We start from the raw sequence: 22,550 nt of genomic DNA, 5'->3' as shown, positions 1-22,550 counted from the left end.
AGAATTGTGTTCTTAAGTTCCTTTCTGGATTGTTCTTTGCTAGTGTATACAAATACTTTTTTCATGCTGATTTTTATCCTGTAGCTTTGCCAAAGTTATTTATGAGCTGTGATAAGTTTTTTTTAAATCCTTGTTTTCTATAAGACAATGCCATGTGAAAATAGAGATAGTTTTATTTCTTCCTTTCCAATTTTAATGAGTTTTCTTTTTCTTGTCTAATTGCTGTGGCTAGAACTTCCAGTACAATGTTGAATGACAGTGGGGAAATCAGGCATCTTTGTCTTGTCCTGATCTCAGGGGGAATGTTATCAGTTTTTTCCCATTGTTTATGCTCTTAGCTGTGGATTTTTCAAATATGCCCTTTTTGTGTTGAAGGTGTTTCCTTCTATTCCTAGTTTATTAAGTGATTTTTTTTTTAAGATGGATTCTTATTCTGTCACCCTGGCTGGAGTATAGTGGTGTGATCTTGGCTCACTGCAACCTCTGCCTCCTCAGCTCAAGAGATCCTATCACCTCAGTCTCCTAAGTAGCTGGGACCACAGGCACGTGCCACCATGCCCGACTAATTTTTTTGTATTTTTGGTAAAGATGGGGTTTCACCATGTTGCCCAGGCAGGTCTCAAACTCCTGAGCTCAAGCAATCCACCCACCTTGGCCTCCTTGGGATTACGGATGTGAGCCACCATGCTCAGTCTATTGAGTTTTTTTTTTTTTTAATCATGAAAAGATATTGGCTCTTGTCAAGTGATTTTTAAATTTTTATTGTCATCACTTGAGATGCTTATGGTTTCTATCTATAAATATGGTGTTTTTATCTATAAATATGGTGTTTCACATCGATTATTTTTTGTATCTTGAACCACCGTGGGGGTCCTATAATAAATCCCACTTGCTTATGGTGTATAATACTTTTAATATTCCAATTTCATTTTACTAGTACTTTGCTGAGAATTTTCATATATATAGTCATAAGGAATATTGCTCTTTAATTTTCTTTTCTAATGATGTCTTTGTCTGGCTTTGGTATCAGGACAACACTGGCTTTATAGGATGAGTTTTGAAGTGTTCTTCCCTCTTTTAATTTTTAAAGGAGTTCAAGAGGAATTGGTGTTATTTTTTATTTATTTTTATTTATTTTTTAGAAATAGGGTCTTGCTCTGCCACCCAGGCTGGAGTGCAATGGTAGAATCATAGCTCACTTCAGCCTTGACCTCCTGGGCTCAAACAATCCTCCCACTTCAGCCTTCTGAGTAGCTAGGACTACAGATGCATGCCACCATGCCCAGCTAATTTTTAATTATTTTTGTAGAGATGGGGTTTCATTATGTTGCCCAGGCTGGTCTGAAACTCCTGACTTCAAGCAATCCTCCCACCTCAGCCTCCCAAAGCACTGGCATTACAGGTTTGAGCCACTGCACCCAGCACTTCCCTTAGGACCAGTGAAGCCACTTGGTCCTAAGCTTTTCTTTGTTAGAAAGGTTTTTCTTGTGGACTCAAGCTCTTCACCCATTATAGGTCAGTGCAGATTTCTATTTCTTCCTGAGGCCGTTATGGTAGTTTCTGTGTTTCTAGAAATGTGTCCATTTCACCAAGGTTATCTAATTTGTCAGTGTACAATTCTTCATAGCATTCTGCTACAATCCTTCTTATTTCTCTAAGGTCAATAGTAATGTTCCCACTTTCTGATTTTAGCAATTTGAATTTTCTCTCTTTTTTTTCTTAGAAAGTCTAGGTTTGGCAAATTTGTTAATCTTTTGAAATAACCAACTTTTGTTTCATTTATTTTCTCTATTTTTCTATTTTTTATTTCTGCTCTAATTTTTATTATTTTCTTCTTTCTGCTAGCTTGAGTTTACTTTGTTCTTCTTTCTTTAGTTTCTTAAGGTGAAAAGCTAGGTTACTGTTATATTTCTCTTTTTTTCAACTGTATTAACTGATTCTTTCTTTCTTTCTTTCTTTCTTTCTTTCTTTCTTTCTTTCTTTCTTTCTTTCTTTTTCTTTCTTTCTCTCTTTCTCTCTCTCTCTCTTTCTTTTTTTGTACAACTCCACCAGATCACTGCACTGATCTTCTTTCTTAATGTAGATGTTTACAGCTATAAATTTCTCTCTGAGCACCGATTTTGTTGCATAACCAACTTTTGATATTTTGTGTTTTTGATTTTATTCACCTCAAAATGTTTTCTAATTTCCCTTGTGATTTCTTCTTTGACCCACTGATTGTTTTAAAATATGTCATTTAATTTTCACGTTTGTGAATTTCATTTTCCTTCTGTTGTTAATCTCTAGTTTCATTTCATTGTGGTTGGAGAAGATAAGTTGGATAATTTTAACTTTTAGAAAATTATTAAGACTTGTTTTGTGGTCTAACATATAGTAAATCTTAGAGAATGTTCTATGTGTGTTTGGGGAAAATATATATTTTGCTGTCTGGGGATGGAGTGTTCTGTATATATCTACTAGGTCTAGCTGGTCTATAGTATTGTTCAAGCCCTCCATTTTCATATTGATCTTCTGTCTGGTTATTTTATCCATTATTGAAAGTGGAGTATTGAAGTCTTCATTCTTGTGAAACTTTATCCTTTCAATTCTGTCCATTTTTCCTTCATGTTTTTTAGAGATCTCTTGTTAGGTGTATATATGCATATGGTTGTTGTCTCTTTTTGATGGATCGAACCTTTGAATATAATGTCCTTTTTGTCTCTCCTATCTATTTTTTATTTAAAGCCTAACTTGTCTGTATAGGCACCCTAGCTCTCTTTTGGTATGATTTTCATGAGTTATCTTTTTCTGTTCTTTCACTTTCAACCTATGTATGTCTTTGGATCTGAAGGAATCTCTTCTAGATAGCATGTAGATGAACCACAAGCTTTGTTTTGTTGGGGTTTTGTTGCTATTGGTATCCATTCTGCCAATCTCTGCTATTTAACTGGATAATTTAAGCAATTTACACTTAAAATAATTACTGATAAGAAGAGACTACTGCCATTTTCTTATTTTTAGAAATGTTTCATTTTTTTTGCTCCTCAATCCTTCCATTACTGCCTTCTGTTTAGTTTGAGTTGTTGTTTTTTTTTTTTTTGATATATCATTTTGGTTCCCTTCTCATTTACATTTTTGTATATGTTTTAGTTATTTCTTAGTGGTTTCCTTGGGGATTACAATTAACACCTTAAACTTATTAATATAATGTTCTACTTTTCATTAATACTAACTTAACTTCAATAGTATACAAAAACCCTGAACTTACACAGTTCTACTCCTCCTTCCTTATTATTGTCACAAATTATATCTTTATATATTGTATGCCCATTAGCATATATTTGTAATTGTCATTTCATGTAATTGTCATTTCATGTATTTGTCCTTTAAATCATATAGGGAAAGAAGAGGAATTACAAAAAACCTCACAATTCTACTGGCCTTCGTATTACCATTGTAGGCACCTGAACCAGTGCCCTTTATTTCTCCGTGTGGCTGTGAATTATTGTCCAGTGTTCTTTCATTTCAGCCTGAAGGGCCCCTTGGCATTTCTCGTAGGGTAGTTCTTGTAGAGCAGGTTTTGATGTTCCCTATTTTTAATTTATTTCCTTTTTAAAAATTCAGTTTGGGTAAAAAAATTCAGTTTGAACCATTTTCTAATATCCTCTTTGACTCATAGGTTATTTGGAAGTGCATTTCTCAATTTTTAAACACACAGAGATTTCCTAGATATCCTTCTGTTATTAATTTCCAGTCAACTTCACTGTAATCAGAGAACATACGTGTGAGCTCAGTTTTCTCCTCACTGTGTACATTCTGTAGTGACTTTCAGGGGCCTTCAGTTTTTGTAGTGTCCATTCTAAGTCCTTTTATATCTGACAAAACACTTTCATTTCATTCTCACTCAGGTGTGTTGGCTGGACTGGGTGTAGAAACTTAGGCTCACAATTATTTTCCCTTTGTCTTTGAAGATGTGACCCTACATTCTTTTGGCATTCAGTATGTTCCTTATTAGCTTGATTTCACTTTGAATCTCCTTCTGTTTATTTTCAGCATTTAAGATTTTTCTATCTATTTTTGGTTTTCCAAAGTTTTACTAAGATGTATAAAATATGAACTTAAAAATATGCATCTACATCTTTAGTGGGATTTATCAAGTGGAAAACATACTTTCTTCATTAATGGAAGATTGTTGTCCATTATATCTGCAGGTGTTATGTCCCATCATTCTATCTATCCTGTTCTTCCACAGTTGCTATTAGAAGAATGTCGCAGCCTTTGTACTGCCCTCCACATTTCAGAGAGGATATTTCACACTTCAGGGGAGGCTCCTGACCACCATGGTGGATACAGGGATGGGCAGAAGATAAAGTGATTTGAGCGAGAGCATGCACTGCCAGGGGAGGGCATGAGATGGGCAGCTTCCAGGGAGGCCTCCTGATGGGGAGAGGCCCTTGGATCATGACAGACACAGGGGACCTTGAGACACTGAGGCACTGAGAGGGTCAGGAGAGCGGATGTCGCCTGCTGGAGACTTCCTGGAGAGGCGGTGGGACACAGCAATGCAAATGGATTGATTCTATGCAGTAAGAGACACTGGCATGAATGCTGGGGACCCCAGGGAGATTGTGGCTGTGTCATCCCAGCTCACATCTCCAAGTTGTGAACCACATCTCCAGATGTGGCTCAGTTTACAGACTCAGGCATCCCAGAGTTCACCTGGAAAAAGAGAGAAGAGTTTGCTGCGGGTTAGGAGCAGGTGCACCTGCCTGTCTCCTAAACCCTCACCCCAAGCACCAGACACTACAGTCTGTCTGGATTTCATGGCCAGTTTTTCACCGGAAGCTGGCCAGGGGCTGGATCTGGGGAGATCATGCTGGTGTAGGAAGCACGTCTCCCTGCCACTATCTCAGGAATAGATATAGGCTGCAGAAGGGCAGATTGAGGTTCTTCTGCACAGTGTGCGTGGCATTCCCAGCACTGGGTGGCAAAGCAGAGGCCCCTCAGGAGGTGTCCCCTGGAGGCAGCCCCTGCAGGAGTAGACGTGCCCACTCTGCAGGACCTCCCCCAAGGGGCCCACAAACAGCAGGCCCTAGTGCCCCACCAGAGCCGAGCGCTGGGTGGCTTGGCCCAATGCTGGAGTGCACAGGCCACTGGGCACCATGGTGAAGCCTCTGCCCTTGCAGCCTGCTGGGCCTTGTCCCCCGCGTGCTCCTGCAGGGCCTGGTTAGAGTGTGAGAGGGAGCCCCATGGGCCGGGCTTTCTGCAACCTGTGATCTGTGCATAGACATGGTCTCTCTGGTAACTTCTATTAGTGGGGGCATTCCAATGCTCAAGACAGATAAAAGATTGGGGAACCCCCAGATTCAACTTGCCTTTTGCCACTGCCAATCTTAGGACCCCTAAACCCAGTGTCACTCATGCCATGACTGTGCTTCACACCGGTGGGTCTCTGGGCACTGCCTGCCCTACTGGGCAGTGAAGGGATCTACTGGGAAGTCCATGCGAATTTACGGGGGTCCTGGGAAGTTCAGCTTCCTGGACGTCAGAGAAATGCCCCCTGGTGGTGGGAGAGTTCAGGATGCCACCACCAGAAAAAGGCCACCCCTTGGTCTGTCCTTGGAGGAGAATTATTTGAGAGTTGCAGATGTAACTTTGTAAACTTGTGAGTTACAGATGAGAAAGCCACGCTTGGAAACTGCATGGGATTGCTGGCCTTAGGGTCCCGGGAACACCTTTCTGCATAAACACAGCACGCTGAGGATGCCCACCATGCCCGCAGGGGTGGGTGGGGAGGCGGATCCTGGAATCCACAGAAGAGAAGGCCAGATCGTGAACCCTGGAATCTTCAGGCACCCCAAGCAGCAGGTGTAGACAGTCCCAGTCTCTCTGACCCTCATCTGCCCACAGGTGGACTCCTCCCCTGGACCTGACCCATCCCCTTCCAGAGCAAGGTGTGGTCGTGTGACTTGCCTAGCCAGTGAATTTGGAGGATCAGGGTTGCAGGTCACTTTCTGAAAGAGGTCTTTGGAGCTGACAGTCCCTGCCCAAGAAGGGGCAGGCATCAGTAGCACTCTGAAGGCACCTGTGGGTGCTCATCAAAATGAGCATTTGCATGGTCCTGTAGTATTGGCGGACAAAGACCACAGTGGGGAGGGGCGCTGGGGAACAGCCTGGCCTCAGTGGAAAGTCGGGTGGCATGGTGAGCTGTGGACCTGTAGAGGCCTCTCCCAGGCACTTGCCAGTTCTGGCACATCCCATAAGCAATGTCATCCGCATCTTGTCCAACTTTTTCTTCTTTTGCTTTTTTAGAGGCAAGGTCTTGCTTTGTCACACAGGCTGGAGTGCAGTGGCTCAGTCATAGCTCACTGCACCTCCAAACTCCTGGGCCCAAGCGATTCTCCCCCGTCAGCCTCCCAAGTAGCTGGGACCACAGGTGCACGCCACCATGCCCGGTTAATTTTTTTAATTTAAAAATTGTTTTAGAGGCAAGGTCTTGCTATGTTGCCAGGCTGCTCTTGAACTCCTGGGCTCAAGCAAAATCTGTCTCTCACCTTGGCTTCCCAAAGTGCTAGGATTAGTACCAGTGCACTCCAGCCTGGGCAACACAGTGAGACACTGTCTCAAAAAAAAGTTCTTTGACTTGCTGGAATTAAATAACCTTTCTCCCTCAGATGGTTTGTGCTTTTCAGCCTCTATGTGAGAGACTCTTCTCCAGTCCTTGGTTGCAAAGATGTTCTGCATTTTCGATTCCCATTTTAAGTTTTGTATCTAGGTCTTTAATTGGCCCTGTGGCCGTTTTCATGGGCGATGTTAGGTAAAACCCAGTTTTATTTTCCTCCCTATAGCAAGCCCTGTTTCCTGATATGATCTACACTAAGCAGCCTGGCCGTTCCTTGTCTGGGGAGCACATTCATGTGTGCATCTGTTTGAGCTCTGTTCTGTCTCATGGGCCTTTTTGTCCTTCATCAAAGCAGTAGCTTTATTACTAAGACCACCATAGCTTTGAAGTAGGTGTTCATAACTTTATACTTAGCGTTCAGGTTGACTTAGCTATTTACAGACCTTTTGTTCCACCACATACATTTCCTGATTAAATTTATGGAGTTCTTTCAAAAATATCCAATTGAAATTTTGGTTAAAATTGTTTTGAATATATGGATTTATTGGACGACAACTGGACATGTGTTAATATTACATTGTCTCATGCAAGAGCATGGGATGTCTCGTTTCCTCTTCTTTGCCTTTCCTTAGAGTGGGAGTGCTTTCTCCATAGGAGTTTTATGCATACTTTATGGTTTTGTTTTCTTTCTTTGTGATTATATTTACTAGCTATGGCAATAAATGTAACTGACTTTTGTAGGTTGATTGTGTATCTGGCAAACTTGCTGAATTTAAAAATGTTTGAAGAGTTTGTTGATTCTACAGATTTTTCTAGGAGGATAGATCATCCCATCATCTGCCGTAACATTAGTTTTATTTCTTCTCTTCCAGCCCTTTTCCTCTACTTGGTCAACATGCCCAATATGACATCTAACACATTCTTATACGGTTCCCAGTCTTTAGGAGAATTGAAACTTTCTACAAAAGTATAATGCTTTACTTTTATTTATTTTATTTTTAAAATTTTTACATCTTGCTTTTTCAAGAAAAAGTATAATGCTTGCTCTTGGATATTAACTGTAGCCTTTGCCAAGGTAGAAAATTTCCCTGATATTTCAAGTTTGCCCTACATCTATTTTAATCATAAATAGATATTGAACCTTATAAAGGCATTAATTGGGATAATCATATGTTTTTTTCCTCTGTGAGTTAATGAATGTACTTTCTGTTTCTGTTAATGGCTACGTAGTTCCTATCAGTTCAACCTTCCCATAAATAACTATGAACTGGATAAAATATTAAAGACACAGCCTGCAGTCTCAGCACTTTGGGAGGCCAAGGTGGACAGATTGCTTGAGGCCAGGAGTTCGAGACCAGCCTGGTCAACATGGTGAAACCCCATCTCTACAAAACCATAAAAATTAACCAGGCGTGGTGGCACACACCTGTAGTCCCAGCTACTCAGGAGGCTGAGTTAGGAGAATCACTTGTACCCAGGAAGTGGAAGTTGCAGTGAGCCAAGATTGCACTACTGCACTCCAGCCTGGGCGACAGAGCAAGACCCTGTCTCAAAAAATATGTAAAAAATAAAAATAAAAATATAAAACACAACTATCTGAAGACTTAGAAAAATGAACAGTTCTTTCAAAGTACCAAATTTTAACCTTATTGGCCCTCTCTCTCATGCATTAAATTTCTATTTAATAAATTTCTAATTAATTTTTGTTTTAGGTATGTCTCCTGTAATAGCATCTCTTTTCTTTTTTTGTAACCATCTTGACTATCTTTGATTTTAACTGTATTATCTTGTAAGTTTAATGTAATTGCTGATGTTTTGGTTTTTATGTATACCTCCTTATTCTGTGCTTTCTATTTTTTCTTGCTTTTCTACATTTTCTCGTTTTCCCTGCCTTCTTGTGGATTGGCTGATTTAAAAAAATTTTTTTAGTTCTCCACTTCCTCCATTATTAATTACAATGACACACTCTGTTTCTATTCTTTCAGTGATTAGTCTTAAAATACAGCTTGTAATCTTTAAAGTCTCAAGTTAATCAAAATCTTTACTTTCACCCTGGATAACACAAGACCTTAGAACACCTTAGCCCTACTCCCTCCACCCCAATTTTACATTTTGATATCTAGTATTCTATTTTTCCCAAACCTCATTAAATATTATTAATACCATTTTTCTATGATCAGTGTTCATTTACGTTTGTAAAGAGGACACTCCTAAGGGAACAGCTCAGTGAATCTGTGTGCATGTGAGCCCACTTGTAACAACTATCTGGAGTCAGATCGAGGACATTCTGAGCTCCAGGGAGTCCCCTCCAACCCTATTCCCTTTTCATATCCCCCACCACAGCTACAACCCCATTCCCTTTTCATACCCCCCCATGGTAGAAGTTCATGTAAAGGCAGTGATCCCAAATTTAAGCATTGGACTGCAAGAAGGAATGGAGAAGAGGTCTTCTGGTTTCCCTGCAGTCTTTAATATTTGTAACTATCGTTACACCACTGGAGCACATCCTGTTATACACTACCGTCTCTCCCGTCTCATTCTCATTTATTATTAGTACAACAAGTGACTGTATTTAATGCTCACGACTCTTCCTTGGATAAATGGCTTGTATGGAGAGGACCCTGAAGAGTAAATGTATGTGTGTGAGTAGAAAATAACAACGGTTGTTGAAAACAAATGAGGAATTCTGGAAGTGGCAGTGGCAATGACATAGAATTGAGGTCTCTCTGAATCTCCACATGAAATAGACAGAGCAGGCCAGGTGTGGTGGCTCACACCAGTAATCCCAGCACTTTGGGAGGCCAAGGTGGGAGGATGGCTTGAGGCCAGGAGTTTGAGACCAGCCTGGACAACATAGCAAGACCCTGTCTCTACTAAAAAATGTAAACAATTAGCTGGGCATAGTGGTGCACGTCTGTAGTCCCAGCTACTCTGGAGGCTGTGGTGGGAGGATTGCTTGAGCCCCGGAGGTCAAAGCTGCAGTGAGCTGTGATCACATCACTGCACTCCAGCCTGGGCAACAGAGCAAGACTCTGTCTCAATTTTTTTTTTTTTTAAAGAGCAACTGGAGAGTAAAAGAAACAGACGACATTCACAATAAAATTAGGTGATAAGGCTTGTCCTACTTCCCATATTACAAGCAGAGAAAGGTAAACCACCAACAGCCGCAAGTCCCACTTGTTTACCAGTGTTGCTCGGTGGAAGCAGCATCGAGGGCCTGGAAATAGGAGATCCCTAGAGAGCCAGCAGCGGCTTACACATGGGCCAGCATAAGACAAGTAGCCCACACTACAGAAGGCACAGCTTGGGTAGGGAGTTGGCGGTGCTGGAGGGCCCCCCGAGCCTCCCTTCTGGGACCAGGTCCCATTGAGGAGACCCCATTGGCAGTGGAGAAAAAATTAAGCAGGTTATGGACAATAATGACAAAATGAAGAGAAGGGCAGGAAAAAAGTCAAAGCGGGAAATGGAGACAGGGAATTTTGGAAAACAAGCTGCTACAGTTATGCATGGTACAGGAAAACAATGACAGATATCCTAAAGAATGCTTCTTTATAAAAGCTCCAAAAGACTTAATTTCTCACAAGCACAAGCAATGCAAAAGTGTTGAGATCAAATCTTCTGCAAGATTATTGCAAGAGAAAAGAGAATAATAATACCCCTACAGACAAGAAAGCATGCCAGAAAGAGAAGCACTCAGAAGAGGTGAAAACTGTAATCTACTATTTCAAAACAGATTTTAAAAAATGGCTGGGCTGGGTGCAGTGGCTCACACCTGTAATCCCAGCACTTTGGGAAGCTGAGGCAGGCGGATCACATGAGGTCAGGAGTTTGAGACCAGCCTGGCTGACATAGCAAAACCCCGTCTCTACTAAAAATACAAAAATTAGCAGAGCGTGGTGACACATGCCTGTAATCACAGCTGCTTGGGAGGCTGAGGGAGGAGAATCACTTGAACCCAGGAGATGGAGGTTGTAGTGAGCCGAGATCGTGCCATTGCACTCCAACCTGGGCAACAAGAGTGAAACTCTGTCTCAGAAAAGAAAAAAAGAAAATGGCTGGGTGTGGTGACTCACGCCTATAATCCCAGCACTTTGGGAGGCTGAGGCAGGAGCATCACTTGAGCCCAGGAATTTGAGGCCAGCCTAGGCAACATGATGAGACTTTGTCTCTACAAAAAAGAAAATTAGCCAGGCATGGTGGCACAAACCTGTGGTCCCAGCTAATTGAGAGGCTGAGGCGGGAGAATCACCTGAGCCTGAGTTTGAGGCTGCAGGGAGCCATGATTGCACCACTGTACTCCAGGCTTGGCAACAGAGTGAGACCCTGTCTCAAAAAAAAAAAAAAAAAAGATACAAAACATGAAAAAACAGCATAAGTCAGAATTAGAAAAACATAGAAATGAGGTGATAGTACTTGGGAAAATATTAAAATTTTAAAAAATCGTCTCAAATGAAAAGCTAGCAGACAGGAAGGCAATTTTAAAAATGAAAGATGAATTAAGAAAAGGATAAGAAAGACTCAAGAAAATTGATAAGTAAAGTTTGATAAAATTGATTTAAAAATAAAGTAGGCAGGAGAGTTTAAAATAAAAACTAATAGAATTTCTAAGAAGAAAGGAAGATTCAGATACTAGAACAAATAATAAACTATAATTAAAACTTTTCCTAAATTAAGAAAAGTTTTGAAGCCAGGTGTGGTAATGACTCACACCTGTAATCCCAGCATTTGGGGAGGCTGAGGCAAGAGGATTGCTTGAGCTCAGGAGTTTGAGACCAGCCTCGGCAACATAGTGAGACCTGTCTCTACAAAAATAAATGAATAAATAAGCGCTAAAAACAAACAAACAAGAAACTCAAGTCTATATAACTTTAACAAGGGCTGGTAACCTGGAGTCAGTAAACATTGGAGAAAAAAAGAAAAAGTTTTGAAATGTTTTATTAGTGTTAAAGTAGCACATTATCTACTTGGGACTCAATTCAGAAAGATCAACACTAAGACCAATGACATAGCGGAAAGAAAACGAATTTTTTATTTTTTTTGGTGACGCGTTTTCGCTCTTGTTGCGCAGGCTGGAATGCAATGGTGTGATCTCGGCTCACTGCAACCTCCACTCCTGAGTTCAAGCAATTCTCCTGCCTCAGCCTCCCGAGTAGCTGGGATTACAGGCATGCGCCACCATGTCCAGCTGATTTTGTATTTTTAGTAGAGACAGAGTTTCTCCATATTGGTCAGGCTGGTCTCGAACTCCCAACCTCAGGTGATCCGCCCACCTCGGCCTCCCAAAGTGCCGGGATGACAATGAATTATTAATATCAGATATTTTTGACAACAAGCCTCAATCTTATAATAAAATGGAGTTCCACATGTAAGATACTTATTCAAAGAAAAAGGGAGCCAAGTACTTACATCCAGGAAGACTGCCCTTTGAATAAAACCAACACAGATATACTTGTAGGAAATCAGGGAAGGTTGCTTCCATGAGCCCTTCCTGAAACATCCATAAGAGACATTTATTCAAGGACCAGAATTAAATAGACAGTCACTTGTTGCACTAACACTACATGAGAGTTAAAGGGAAGAGAACATAATTTGCGTGTGCTCCAGGTTTGTAACTGTAGTTACAAATATTTAAGACTGCGAGGAAACGAAGGCCATAGCAAAACATTGGAGCTGTTTTCAGTCATCATATTGGTAGTGTTCACATTAATGATGTGATTATGAGATTGTTGTGTGCGAACGTGTGACAAAACAAATGAATAATTATGGGCTATCACCTCCTTGAGAAACACATTATGCTCAATGGCGAAAATTGAGATTTCCCTCCAAGATCAAGAACGTGGCAAGGATGCCCACTCTCACCACTTCCATTTAATATGGTACTGGAAGTCTTTGCCACAGAAACTAGGCAAGAAAAAGAAATAAAATACATCCAAATAGGAATGGAAGAAATGAAATGGTCTGTTTTCAGATGACATTTCATTTCTTATGTATAGAAAACCCTAAAGGCTCCACCCAAAAAACCCCAACGAAACACTAAAACTGTTAGAACTGATGAAAGTATCCTCAATATGGAATACAAACTACAGATTGCTTTTTTTAAAAAAAGAATATAAGTAAAAACTCTGTAGCTCTGGACTTAAATTGGAATTTACATCCCAACTTCAGTAGCAATGATCTCCCAAGCACTCAGATCGTGCTCTTGTAATACTATGTTTGACTACAAAAAAAACAAGACTTCTTGGGGAAGACATTCTTGGGGAATGACTGACTCTAGGTCTTAGGCAGGAAATAGACCAGATGAGCCTGAACATCTTGTCAAACCATATAAAAGAAAGCTAGCAGATACCATTAGTACTATTATGCCCAGCACTGTTAAAAGGACTCAGGAACCAAGCTGGCAAAGCTCCTGTTGTACAAATATGGGGCAATTTGAGCTTTCATAGGAATAATAATTGCAATGAATTGAAACCCATCAAATATATTTAAATCCATGACCTAAAAATAACATTTAAAAGCTAATTGGCCCACTTTAGATGGTGAAAAAGAACAATCACATGATCTCAAGAGCTTCTGAAGAAAAGAATAAGACATTGTCTTTTCTATATAAATTTGTCACTAGGCAACCAAATAGTAGATGACGAGATGTCTCTTTATAGAAGTATCTGAGTGGCATCTAGCTTCCGGTTTGGCATGTAAACAAGTTGGAAGTTATCACTCCCATCCTTACAACAAGAAAAAAGGTGAACAAACTAAAAATCAACAACTTTTCTTAGATTCATAAGAGAAGTGAGGTCACAGAACAAAGCACCTCCCTGAACACTGGAGAGACAGAGAGGTGGACAGAGACAATCACAGCTTATGGGGAGGAGAAGCCCCAGCAGAGTCAGCACCAGTGGAAATACTTAAAGGGTAATTGATGAACTGCTGGAGACTAAGCATGGGTTAACTTGAGAGCTTAAAACTCCTCAGGGCCCACTTTTAGGGGTCCTCACACTTTTATGAGTTTTAGTCCTGGAAGCTACACCAGGCTCTCGGGGTGAAGAGCAGAGAAGAATCCCCCAGTGTTTGTGGCAGGGCAAGGAGAAAAGTAGCCAATTTTAAATATGCCCAGCACTGTCTGTTCTCATTAACCAAAGCCTGCCCTCAAGGGAAACTATTTAACCAGAGCCTAACTGACTTGGGTTCTATCAGTCTGACCCGTGGGAAGGGAAATACTGGAATCCAGCCTGCCCTAGCCTTGAATATTGGGAAATACCCAACGCCAGCCCATTACTTTCCCATCACACTTAAGGGGGGAAAGTGAAGGCAAGAAAAACACTTGGGTGGTGACCTTCTCACTAACAGACTGAGACCTAACCACAGAACTAAAGAATGCTTCCTCATCCCCACACCTTATCATTACATCCATGGGGTTCCTATGTAATATCAGAGGATTACAGAAAGAGCTACTTGTTTATTTAAGAAGGAGCCTCCAGGAAGACCCAAAGACAACAGAGGAGACAAAAACAAGATCATTAGGGGAAAGTTCAGACTCAAACACCACAGCTTCAGGAGGCGGTAAACAGCCTAATTGCTAGTCAGATAAACCTCACACCAATGGCCAGTTTACCTCAGATCCTCTTACTTAATAGATCATGTCTGGCTTTCAACAAAAAGTTACAAGCCATGCTGAAAGGCAAAATAAGCAAAACAAAAACCCCACACAGCCTGAAGAGACCAAGCGTCAGAACAAAACTCAGATATGGCAGACATTTTGGAATTATTGGACTGGGAATTTGAAGTATTAGGATTAATATACTAAGGGCTGAAACGAGAAAAGTGGGCCACACAGAAGAACAGAGGGGCACTGAAAGCAGAGCAATGAAACTCAAAGAATAAAAAGAAATGCTAAAGACAGGAAATCAACCTGAGTGTCCATCAACAGATGGTTGGATAGAGAAAATGTACATATATATCATGGAATACTACTCAGCTATGTGGATGGAACTGGAGGCCATTATCCTACATGAAACAACTCAGAAACAGTCAATTAGCATGTGTTCTCACTTATAAGTGGGAGCCAAATAATGTGTACACATGGATACAGAGAGCAGATAATAGATATTGGAGACTCAGAGAGGTGGGAGGGTGGGACGGGGATGAGGAAGGAGAAATTACCTAATGGGCACAATGTTCACATTTGGGTGATGGTTACACTAAAAGCCTAGACTTCAGCACTATGCAATATATCTACGTAACAAAACTGCACTTGCTCCCCTAAATCTATGAAAATAAAAATAAAATGTGAAGACAAAAACCAACCAAACAAAAAGAAATGCTAGAAATCAAAACCACTGTAACAGAAATGAAGAATGCTATTGATGTCTCATCAGTAGAGGAGATACTACCTGGGAAATGGTAGTGTTTTTTTGAAAGTGGACATGATTAGTTGTAATTCTTTATTGTGAACTCTAGGACAACTATTTAAAATTGTAAAAGAAAGTCCAGTTGACCCTTGAACAATGTTGGGGTTACTGGTACCCCCCATGCAGTAAAAAATCCATATGTAGCTTTTGACTCCCCAAAAACTTTTACCGGGGTGGGGGGGATATTCTTTCTTAAATGTCTCAATTTCTTCCACAAAAATTTGGTCTATTTAATAAAACTTCTCTAGCTCTCTCTCTCTCTGTTTTTTTTTTTTTGAGACAGGGTCTCACTGTGTGGTCCAGCCTGGAGTGAAGTGGCATGATCATATCTGCAGCCTCAACCTCAAGGGTTCAAGCGATCCTCCCACCTCAGCCTCCAGAGTAACTGGGATTACAAGTGTGCACCACCATGCCTGGCTCATTTTTTTAGACAGGGGTCTTGCTATGTTGCCCAGGCTGGCCTTGAACTCCTGAGCTCAAGTGATCCTCCTGCCTTGACCTCCCAAAGTGCTGGGATTACAGGCATAAGCCACAGTGCCCAGCCTAAAACCTCTCTACTGGGGTTAGTTTTAGTAAACTTTTTTTCCTAAAAAGTGCTGCTTTTCATTTAAATTTATTTATATAGAGTTGTACACTCTCTCGTGTGGTTTCTTACCTTGTCTCAGTTGGTGGATCATTTTCACTTGTCATTTCTCATTTTGTGTATTTTTGTTCTCATGTCCTATCTTGGGTAGGTTAGTGACCTCCCCAACCCCTGTCCACTGTTTGATATTTTCCAAGGAGCAGACTTTTGAAATAAGAGTTTTCGGTGCTTTTCTGACTTGGGGCTCCTTCATGCTTCTATCGTGTTTGTTCCTTGCTTGTGTCTACTTTCAGCTCAGGTTACCCCCCCAACACACTTTTTTTTTTTTTTAATTGGCTGTTTAAATGTCTGCAGCTGTTTTATATGTACAGGTGAAGGCACGTAAGCAATGACCTTTCCCTGGGCCTGGGCTTTGACCACATCCCACAGATTCAGAGGAGTGTGTCTGTGTCATCGCCGCTCTGTTTCTGGAAAGAGCTGATTCGGCCTGTGCTTCTCCTTTCCTGAGAGCCTCAGGAAGGGTGATAGTCCCTCCTTTCTGTGCATGGAAGAGGACAATGACTCCGGCAGGGGCAGAAGGAGCCACACAGGTGATCTCAGAGGCTTGCTTTGTAAATATTTAATGATCTCATCAAATCTCAGGTGCACTCTGCCCAAGCTGGGTTCTCCCTGGCCAGCCCCTCTCCCCCTTCCCTTTTTTCTTTTGTACACTTGCTCATCAACTCCTGGACTCAGCATCCACCCCCGGGATAGGTGGCCCTTGCCTGCTTCAGAGAGACCAGGACAGGAGATGCTTAGGGGTCTGGAGGCAGCTGGGCTGGGGCAGGGTGTGCAGCCGTGAGAATGCTAGAGTGGGTATCCTGACCTCACAGCACTAACCAGCCAGCCAGCATGGCCACAAGGATGCTTAGAGTGGCCCCCAGAGCTGGAGAGAGAGCATGGGCTGGCTGAGCAGGAGTGGGCGTGATTTCTATGTTATAACATATCCATTTTGAGAAATAGGAAACACTGGCATACACTCCAGGGTACAGAGGGTTGGAGCAGCCTCGGCCCCAGCTCACAATTCCAATCTGCAACCAGCTGCGGTTGAATTCACAGACAAGTGGGCCCCCGGAGTCGCCCTAGAAAGGAAGAGAGAGTTTTTTGTGAACTGGGAGTCCCAGGCCTGCCGCCTCCTGCACCTGTCCCCCAGGGTGCAAGGGGGTGGCTGTGCAGACCCTGCTGGAAGGGGCCAGTGCCCCCCTCTCTCCCAGCCTCCCTACTGGCTGCAACACAGCCCAGAGCTGCAAGAGAGGCCTGCTGCGGGCATGTGGCGTTCACACATTGTCATACATCGCCCCGCTCAGCTTGGGGCATGGCTGCGGGGCTCCTGCTAGTCAGTGGGAGGCCAGAGTGGGGTTCCCTGGGGTCCACAGGCACAGGGCACCTGTGACCTCTGTCTCATGGACCAGGAGGGGCACACCTCACACACGGTCTTAACGTTCAGGATGTCCCCAGCACACAGCATGTCGGGCATGATGTAGGACATGTGTCCGTAGAGCAGGCGGCACCAGGGCTCCGGGATCAGCGGGAGCTGCACCTCCTGCAGCTCGTCTGAGGTCTCACCTGTGGGAGGAGGGCTCCCGTGAAGGGGCAGCACCTGCCTCGGGTGGGGTGGGGGGATCCCTGCCCCACAGTGGACACCAAGGGGACAGCCCATGGAGAGGAGCCCCACTACACATAGGAAGGAGCCCTGATGACACGTAGGGATGAGTCCCACCACACACAGGGAGGAGTCCTGACCACACGTAGGGAGGCACCCCACTAAACATAGGGAGGAGCTCCACCACACATAGGGAAGAGTCCTGACCACACATACGGAGGAGCCCCACTGCACATGGTGAAGAGTCCCACCACACACAGGGAGGAGCCCTGAACACTCAGAGGGAGGAGCTCCACCAAATGAGGAGGAGCCCTCACCACACATAGGGAGGAGCTCCATCACACAGCAAGGAGTCCTGACAACACATAGGGAGGATCCCACCACACATAGGGAGGAGCCCCACCACACACAGGGAAGAGCCCCACTGTACATAGGGAGGAGTTTTGACCACACATAGGGAGGAGCTCCACCATACATAGGGAGGAGCCCCACCACACAGGTAGGAGTCCTGACCACACATAGGGAGGAGTCTCACCACACATAGAGAGGAACACTGACCACTCAGAGGAAGGAGCCCCACCACACGTAGGGAGAAGCTTTGTCCACTCACAGGGAGAAAACCTCACTACTCATGGAGGGTAGGGGAGGAATCCTTAACCACAGACAGGGAGTAACCCCAATGACCCATGAATGAAGTCCTGACCACAGATGGGGAGGAGCCCAGGTCTCACTGGGGAGGATCCCCACCACATATTGAAGGAACACTAACCCTAAGCCTAACCCCTAGCCCTAACCCCAATCCTGTGTTTGGTTTCCTGAATATTTCTATCGAAAAAGAAACAAGTATAAAAGTTAAAACAAAAGATGTCAGACAGAGTAAGAGAGTGTTCCATGAAGAGTCAAATCAGGACAGAACAGTCTGGGGAGTTGAAAGTAACATGAGGTTTTTGTGTTTGTTTTGTTGTTGTTGTTACTGTTGTTTTGAGACAGGGTCTCACTCTGTTGCCCAGGCTGGAGTGCAGTGGTACAATCTTGGCTCACTGCAACCTCCACCTCCCAAGTAGCTGGGATTACAGGTGCGCACCACCACACCTGGCTAATTTTTATATTTTTAGTAGAGATAGGGTTTCACCTTGTTGGCCAGGCTGGTCTTGAACTCCTGACCTCAGGTGATCCACCTGTCTCGGCCTCCCAAAGTGCTGGGATTGCAGGCCTGAGCCACTGTGCTTGGTTGGTTTTTTGTTTGTCTGATATATATATTTTTTAGATGGAGTTTCACTCTTATTGCCCAGGCTGGAGTGCAATGCAATGGTGTGATCTTGGCTCACTGCAACCTCCACCTCCCAGGTTCAAGCGATTCTCCTGCCTCAGACTCCCGAGTTGCTGGGATTACAGGCATGTGCCACCACACCCGGCTAATTTTGTATTTTTAGTAGAGACGGGGTTTCTCCATGTTGGTCAGGCTGGTCTCGAACTCCTGACCTCAGGTGATTCGCCCATCTCAGCCTCCCAAAGTGCTGGGATTACAGGCGTGAGCCACCACGCCCAGCTGGTTTTGTGTGTGTGTCTGTGTGTGTGTGTATGTGTGTTCAAAGATTTGTTGGGTGTGGCAGAATGGGAGAAGAAGGAAAATGAAAGAGGAAATATGTGTTGTTGTGGAATTGGATATCATGTAATATCATCTAAGTGACCCAAATAAATATGAGGGCTACTTTTCAGTTACGTTTGGTTTCCTGGCCTTGACTGGGGCACCATAAACCAAGTCTTGCGGGCTGCGGCTCACTTATGCATCCTGGAGCCCTGTGCTACATTATGTATGGATGGCTTTTTTACTAATTCTGCCAAGAGAGGGCTACACATGTCTCATAGAAAGGGCAAGGCTATTCCTAGTGTCCATCTCAGGGTGTTGGGAAAATACAAAGGCCTGTCCTCATTAGAGACGGTGAAGTCTACTGCTCCTTTGATCAAGGTTGGAGCTTTCCAATCTGTGGGCTGTCGCTCCTGAGGGCAACGGATTCTCTGCAAAGGCCTGAGAATCCATGGATATACTTACTATGACTTGTCTGTTAAAGATGCATGGTAAGAAGTTCCCTCAGAGGCCCGGCATGGTGGCTCACACCTGTAATCCCAGCACTTTGGGAGGCCGAGGCGGGTGGATCACCTGAGGCTGGGAGTTCGAGACCACCCTGACCAATATGGAGAAACCCCATCTCTACTAAAAATACAAAATTAGTCAGGTGTGGTACCACATGCCTGTAATCCAGCTACTCAGGAGGCTGAGGCAGGAGAATCGCTAGAACCCGGGAGGCGGAGGCTGCGGTGAGCCGGAGATCACGCCATTGCACTCCAGCCTGAGCAACAGGAGTGAAAATCCATCTCAAAAAAAAAAAAAAAAAAAAAAAGAAGTTCCCTCAGAAGAGGAGAGGTGGAAGGCTAGATGGGGCAGGGCCACAAAAGCAGATACGTTATTGTCAATGCTCTAGTTTCCCTGTTGGATTGGTGTACATATTATTATAAGCAAGCAAACACTGAAAAAGCACCATGCAGGAACCAATGTAGAGTAAAATTTTTTTTTGATCTGAGAATTAGAATGAATCCAATTCTGTGCCCCCAAACAAACAGAGATAGACAGACACCAGACATATGAAATGGCATTCAGTGTCTAAGAAGGGAGAGAGGGTGGAGCTGAATTTGGGAAAGCTTTCCTGGAATGAGAGTACCTTGAAGCATGGATATGACTTGGGCCTACAGATCATAGACGGACCTGCAGGCACCACTCGCCTGCCCTGCTGCTGTAGTTGGGCATGTTAACATTCAACTCCAAATGTTCGAGGTGGGCCTAATGGGAGGCATTTTGGTCCTGGGGGGCACATCCCTCACGAATAGATTAGTGCTGTGGAGGTGGGGGGAATGAGTTCTCATTCTATTAGCTTCCAACAGAGAGCTGGTTGTTAAAAGGAGCCTGGGAACTCCCCTCCCCTCTGGCCATGTGGTCCCTTCCCCTTCCCCATGAGTGGAAGCAGCCTGAGGCCCTGAAGCAGATGCCAGCACCATGCTTCCTGTACAGCCTACAGAACCCTGAGCCAAACAAACCTCTTTTCTAGAAACTACCCAGCCTCAGGTATTCCTTTACAGCAACACAAATGGACTAAGACAACTGCCTGCCCACATGCCCTGGCAGAGAGGAGGAGGATGCACACATTTGTGAGATGGAGCTGGAGATTGAGGGCTGTTACTGGGAGGTGGGTGGTCCTGGTTTTGGGTGAACTGAATTTGGGCATTGGGTCAACCCTTTCCTGGTTGTGGTTAAAAATGAAAGACTAGTGAAAAATGTGGTCAACGATTACTGGATTTAAAGCAGCATTCATGCCAATATAATGTATAGAAGAAAAATACAGAACAAAAGTATAAGGGGTTAAAGAAGAAAATGGAGTTACACTATTTAAAGTGTTTGTACTGCTGAGTAGTAAAATACAAGTTCAGGGGAAATGAACTGCACTAGTGGGTCCCCTTCCCCACCTTTCCCACATGGGTGCCCTTGCCATATGTCTTGCGGTTCCTCTCATCGAGATGCGGTGTCACATTTCACCAGTCCTTGGATCTGAATTTTGCCACGGACATGGTTTGGTCAATGAGATTTAAGCAGGGGCTTGGAAAAGTGCTTGTTTCTCACTGTCTTGAATCTTCACCACTGCTGAGGGGTGCAGCCAGGCCAGCCTGCTGGATGGAGACAGTTGCATGGGGCAGAGTCCAGCCCCCCAGCTCAGGCTATCCCAGGCCAGCCAGCAGCACGATGGGAGAAGCTCAGACCAACCAGAAGAACCCACAGGTTACATCACCAACCCACAACTGCCTGAGCTCAGTAAAGGCCCATTGCTGGGTGAACCAGGGCTGCTCACTCTTTATAATGCAGCATTCTTGTGGCAATAGATAAAATGATACAGAAATGGTATCTAGGAATTAGAGGCTTCTCTAAAATACCAAAAACGTGGTCTTGGTTTTGGAAGCTGGTGGCTAGCAGCACTCACAGTAGAATCTGGAAAAATGAAGGGAAAACTGATATAGGAGGTTGGGAAGATGGTGGCTTGGGGGATGAAGTGGCACAAACTGTTGCTGATGGAGACATGGAAGGTACAAAATATGTTTAATGAACTTGAGAGACTTTGCAAGGTGACTTCCAGGCTGAATGATGAAAGCCAAGTGGCTGGTTCTAGCTGAGGATAAGGCACTACAGAAAAGAGAAGAACTCGAAAGAGAAGATGCCAATTTTCAAACAACTGTCGAGGACACACAGTGAAGAAGGGGCGAGCAAACTCCGTAAGGGACCAGAGTAGACACTGTAGGCTCTGCAGGCCGTCTCAGCTCTGCAAGCCACTGCTCCACTCTCCTGTTGTGGAATGGAAACAGCCAGAGACAATATGTAAATAAACGGGCATGTATATGCTGGAAGAAAAATGTAGGGACACTGAATTTTGAGTTTTAAATAATTTTCATGTTTTATGAAATATTCTTCTTTTGGGTTTTTTTTTCCCCCAACCATTTAAAAGTGTAGGCTGGATACACTGGCTCACCTGTAACCCCAGCATTTTGGGAGACCGAAGCAGGATGATCGCTTGAGCCCAGGAGTTCGAGACCAGCCTGGGCAACATAGTGAGACCCCCATCTCTACAAAAAATATAAAAATTAGCCGGGTGTGGTGGCACATGCCTATAGTCCCAGCTACTCAGGAGGCTGAAGTGGGAGGATTGCTTGAGCCTGGGAGTTTGAGGCTGCAGTGAGCTATGATCACCGCACTGCACTCTAGCCTAAGACCATGTCTCAAAATATAAAATAAGATTTTAAAAACAAAAGTGTAAAAACCATCCTAAGCTCACAGACAACACAGAACCAAGCAATGGAGTGGATCTGACTCCTCATCTATAGTTTACTGACCCCTGTAAGGCAGGGGCTGAGGTTTTCTGGGTTGGAAAATTAAACTGCCTCTGTTCACAAGTCTTTCTAGCTAGCAAAATATTCTCAAGATAAAGCCGAGGGGCAAAGAGAAAATCAAGCAAGACATGGCTTGGAATAAAGATCCGCTGAGGGTGTGGCTGTTGGCACCTGTGCTAAGTCCTGGGAAGAATTAAGAAAGTGCCTGGTAGACATCCTCTGCTGGATGTCAGTGACTCTAAGTACCCTCAGGGTGCTGTTCCTCAACAGTCTAACACACCCAAAAAGGCGGCGATGACATTTAGGAAGTGTTACCTCAAAAAGAGTGGTGGCACATCGAGGATGTCAGGAGAAGACACAGGAATCTGAGATCTGCACTTGTAAAACTGT

At 43.6% G+C, this 22,550-nt stretch overlaps 1 protein-coding gene across 2 annotated transcripts in view; it reads right to left on the bottom strand.

Moving 5' to 3' along the window:
• Positions 1-16,251: 16,251 nt before the first annotated feature.
• Positions 16,252-22,550, bottom strand: part of PRSS38 (serine protease 38) — a 30,068-nt gene continuing 23,769 nt past the window's right edge. Inside the window, exons 4-5 of one of the 2 annotated variants that reach the window (XM_055234620.2) lie at positions 17,052-17,194; positions 16,252-16,710 (exon numbers count right to left, since the gene is read on the bottom strand). In XM_055234620.2, coding sequence (XP_055090595.1) covers positions 16,456-16,710; positions 17,052-17,194 — 398 coding nt within the window. In that variant the 3' untranslated portion in view covers positions 16,252-16,455. The remainder of the gene's footprint in view (positions 16,711-17,051; positions 17,195-22,550) is intronic. The other variant, XM_063613586.1, reaches the window with a different exon arrangement.

Source organism: Symphalangus syndactylus, chromosome 19 (assembly GCF_028878055.3).
Source record: "Symphalangus syndactylus isolate Jambi chromosome 19, NHGRI_mSymSyn1-v2.1_pri, whole genome shotgun sequence".
In the NCBI taxonomy this organism is placed as follows: domain Eukaryota; kingdom Metazoa; phylum Chordata; class Mammalia; order Primates; family Hylobatidae; genus Symphalangus; species Symphalangus syndactylus.
This window is presented reverse-complemented; position numbering and strand designations above follow the sequence as displayed.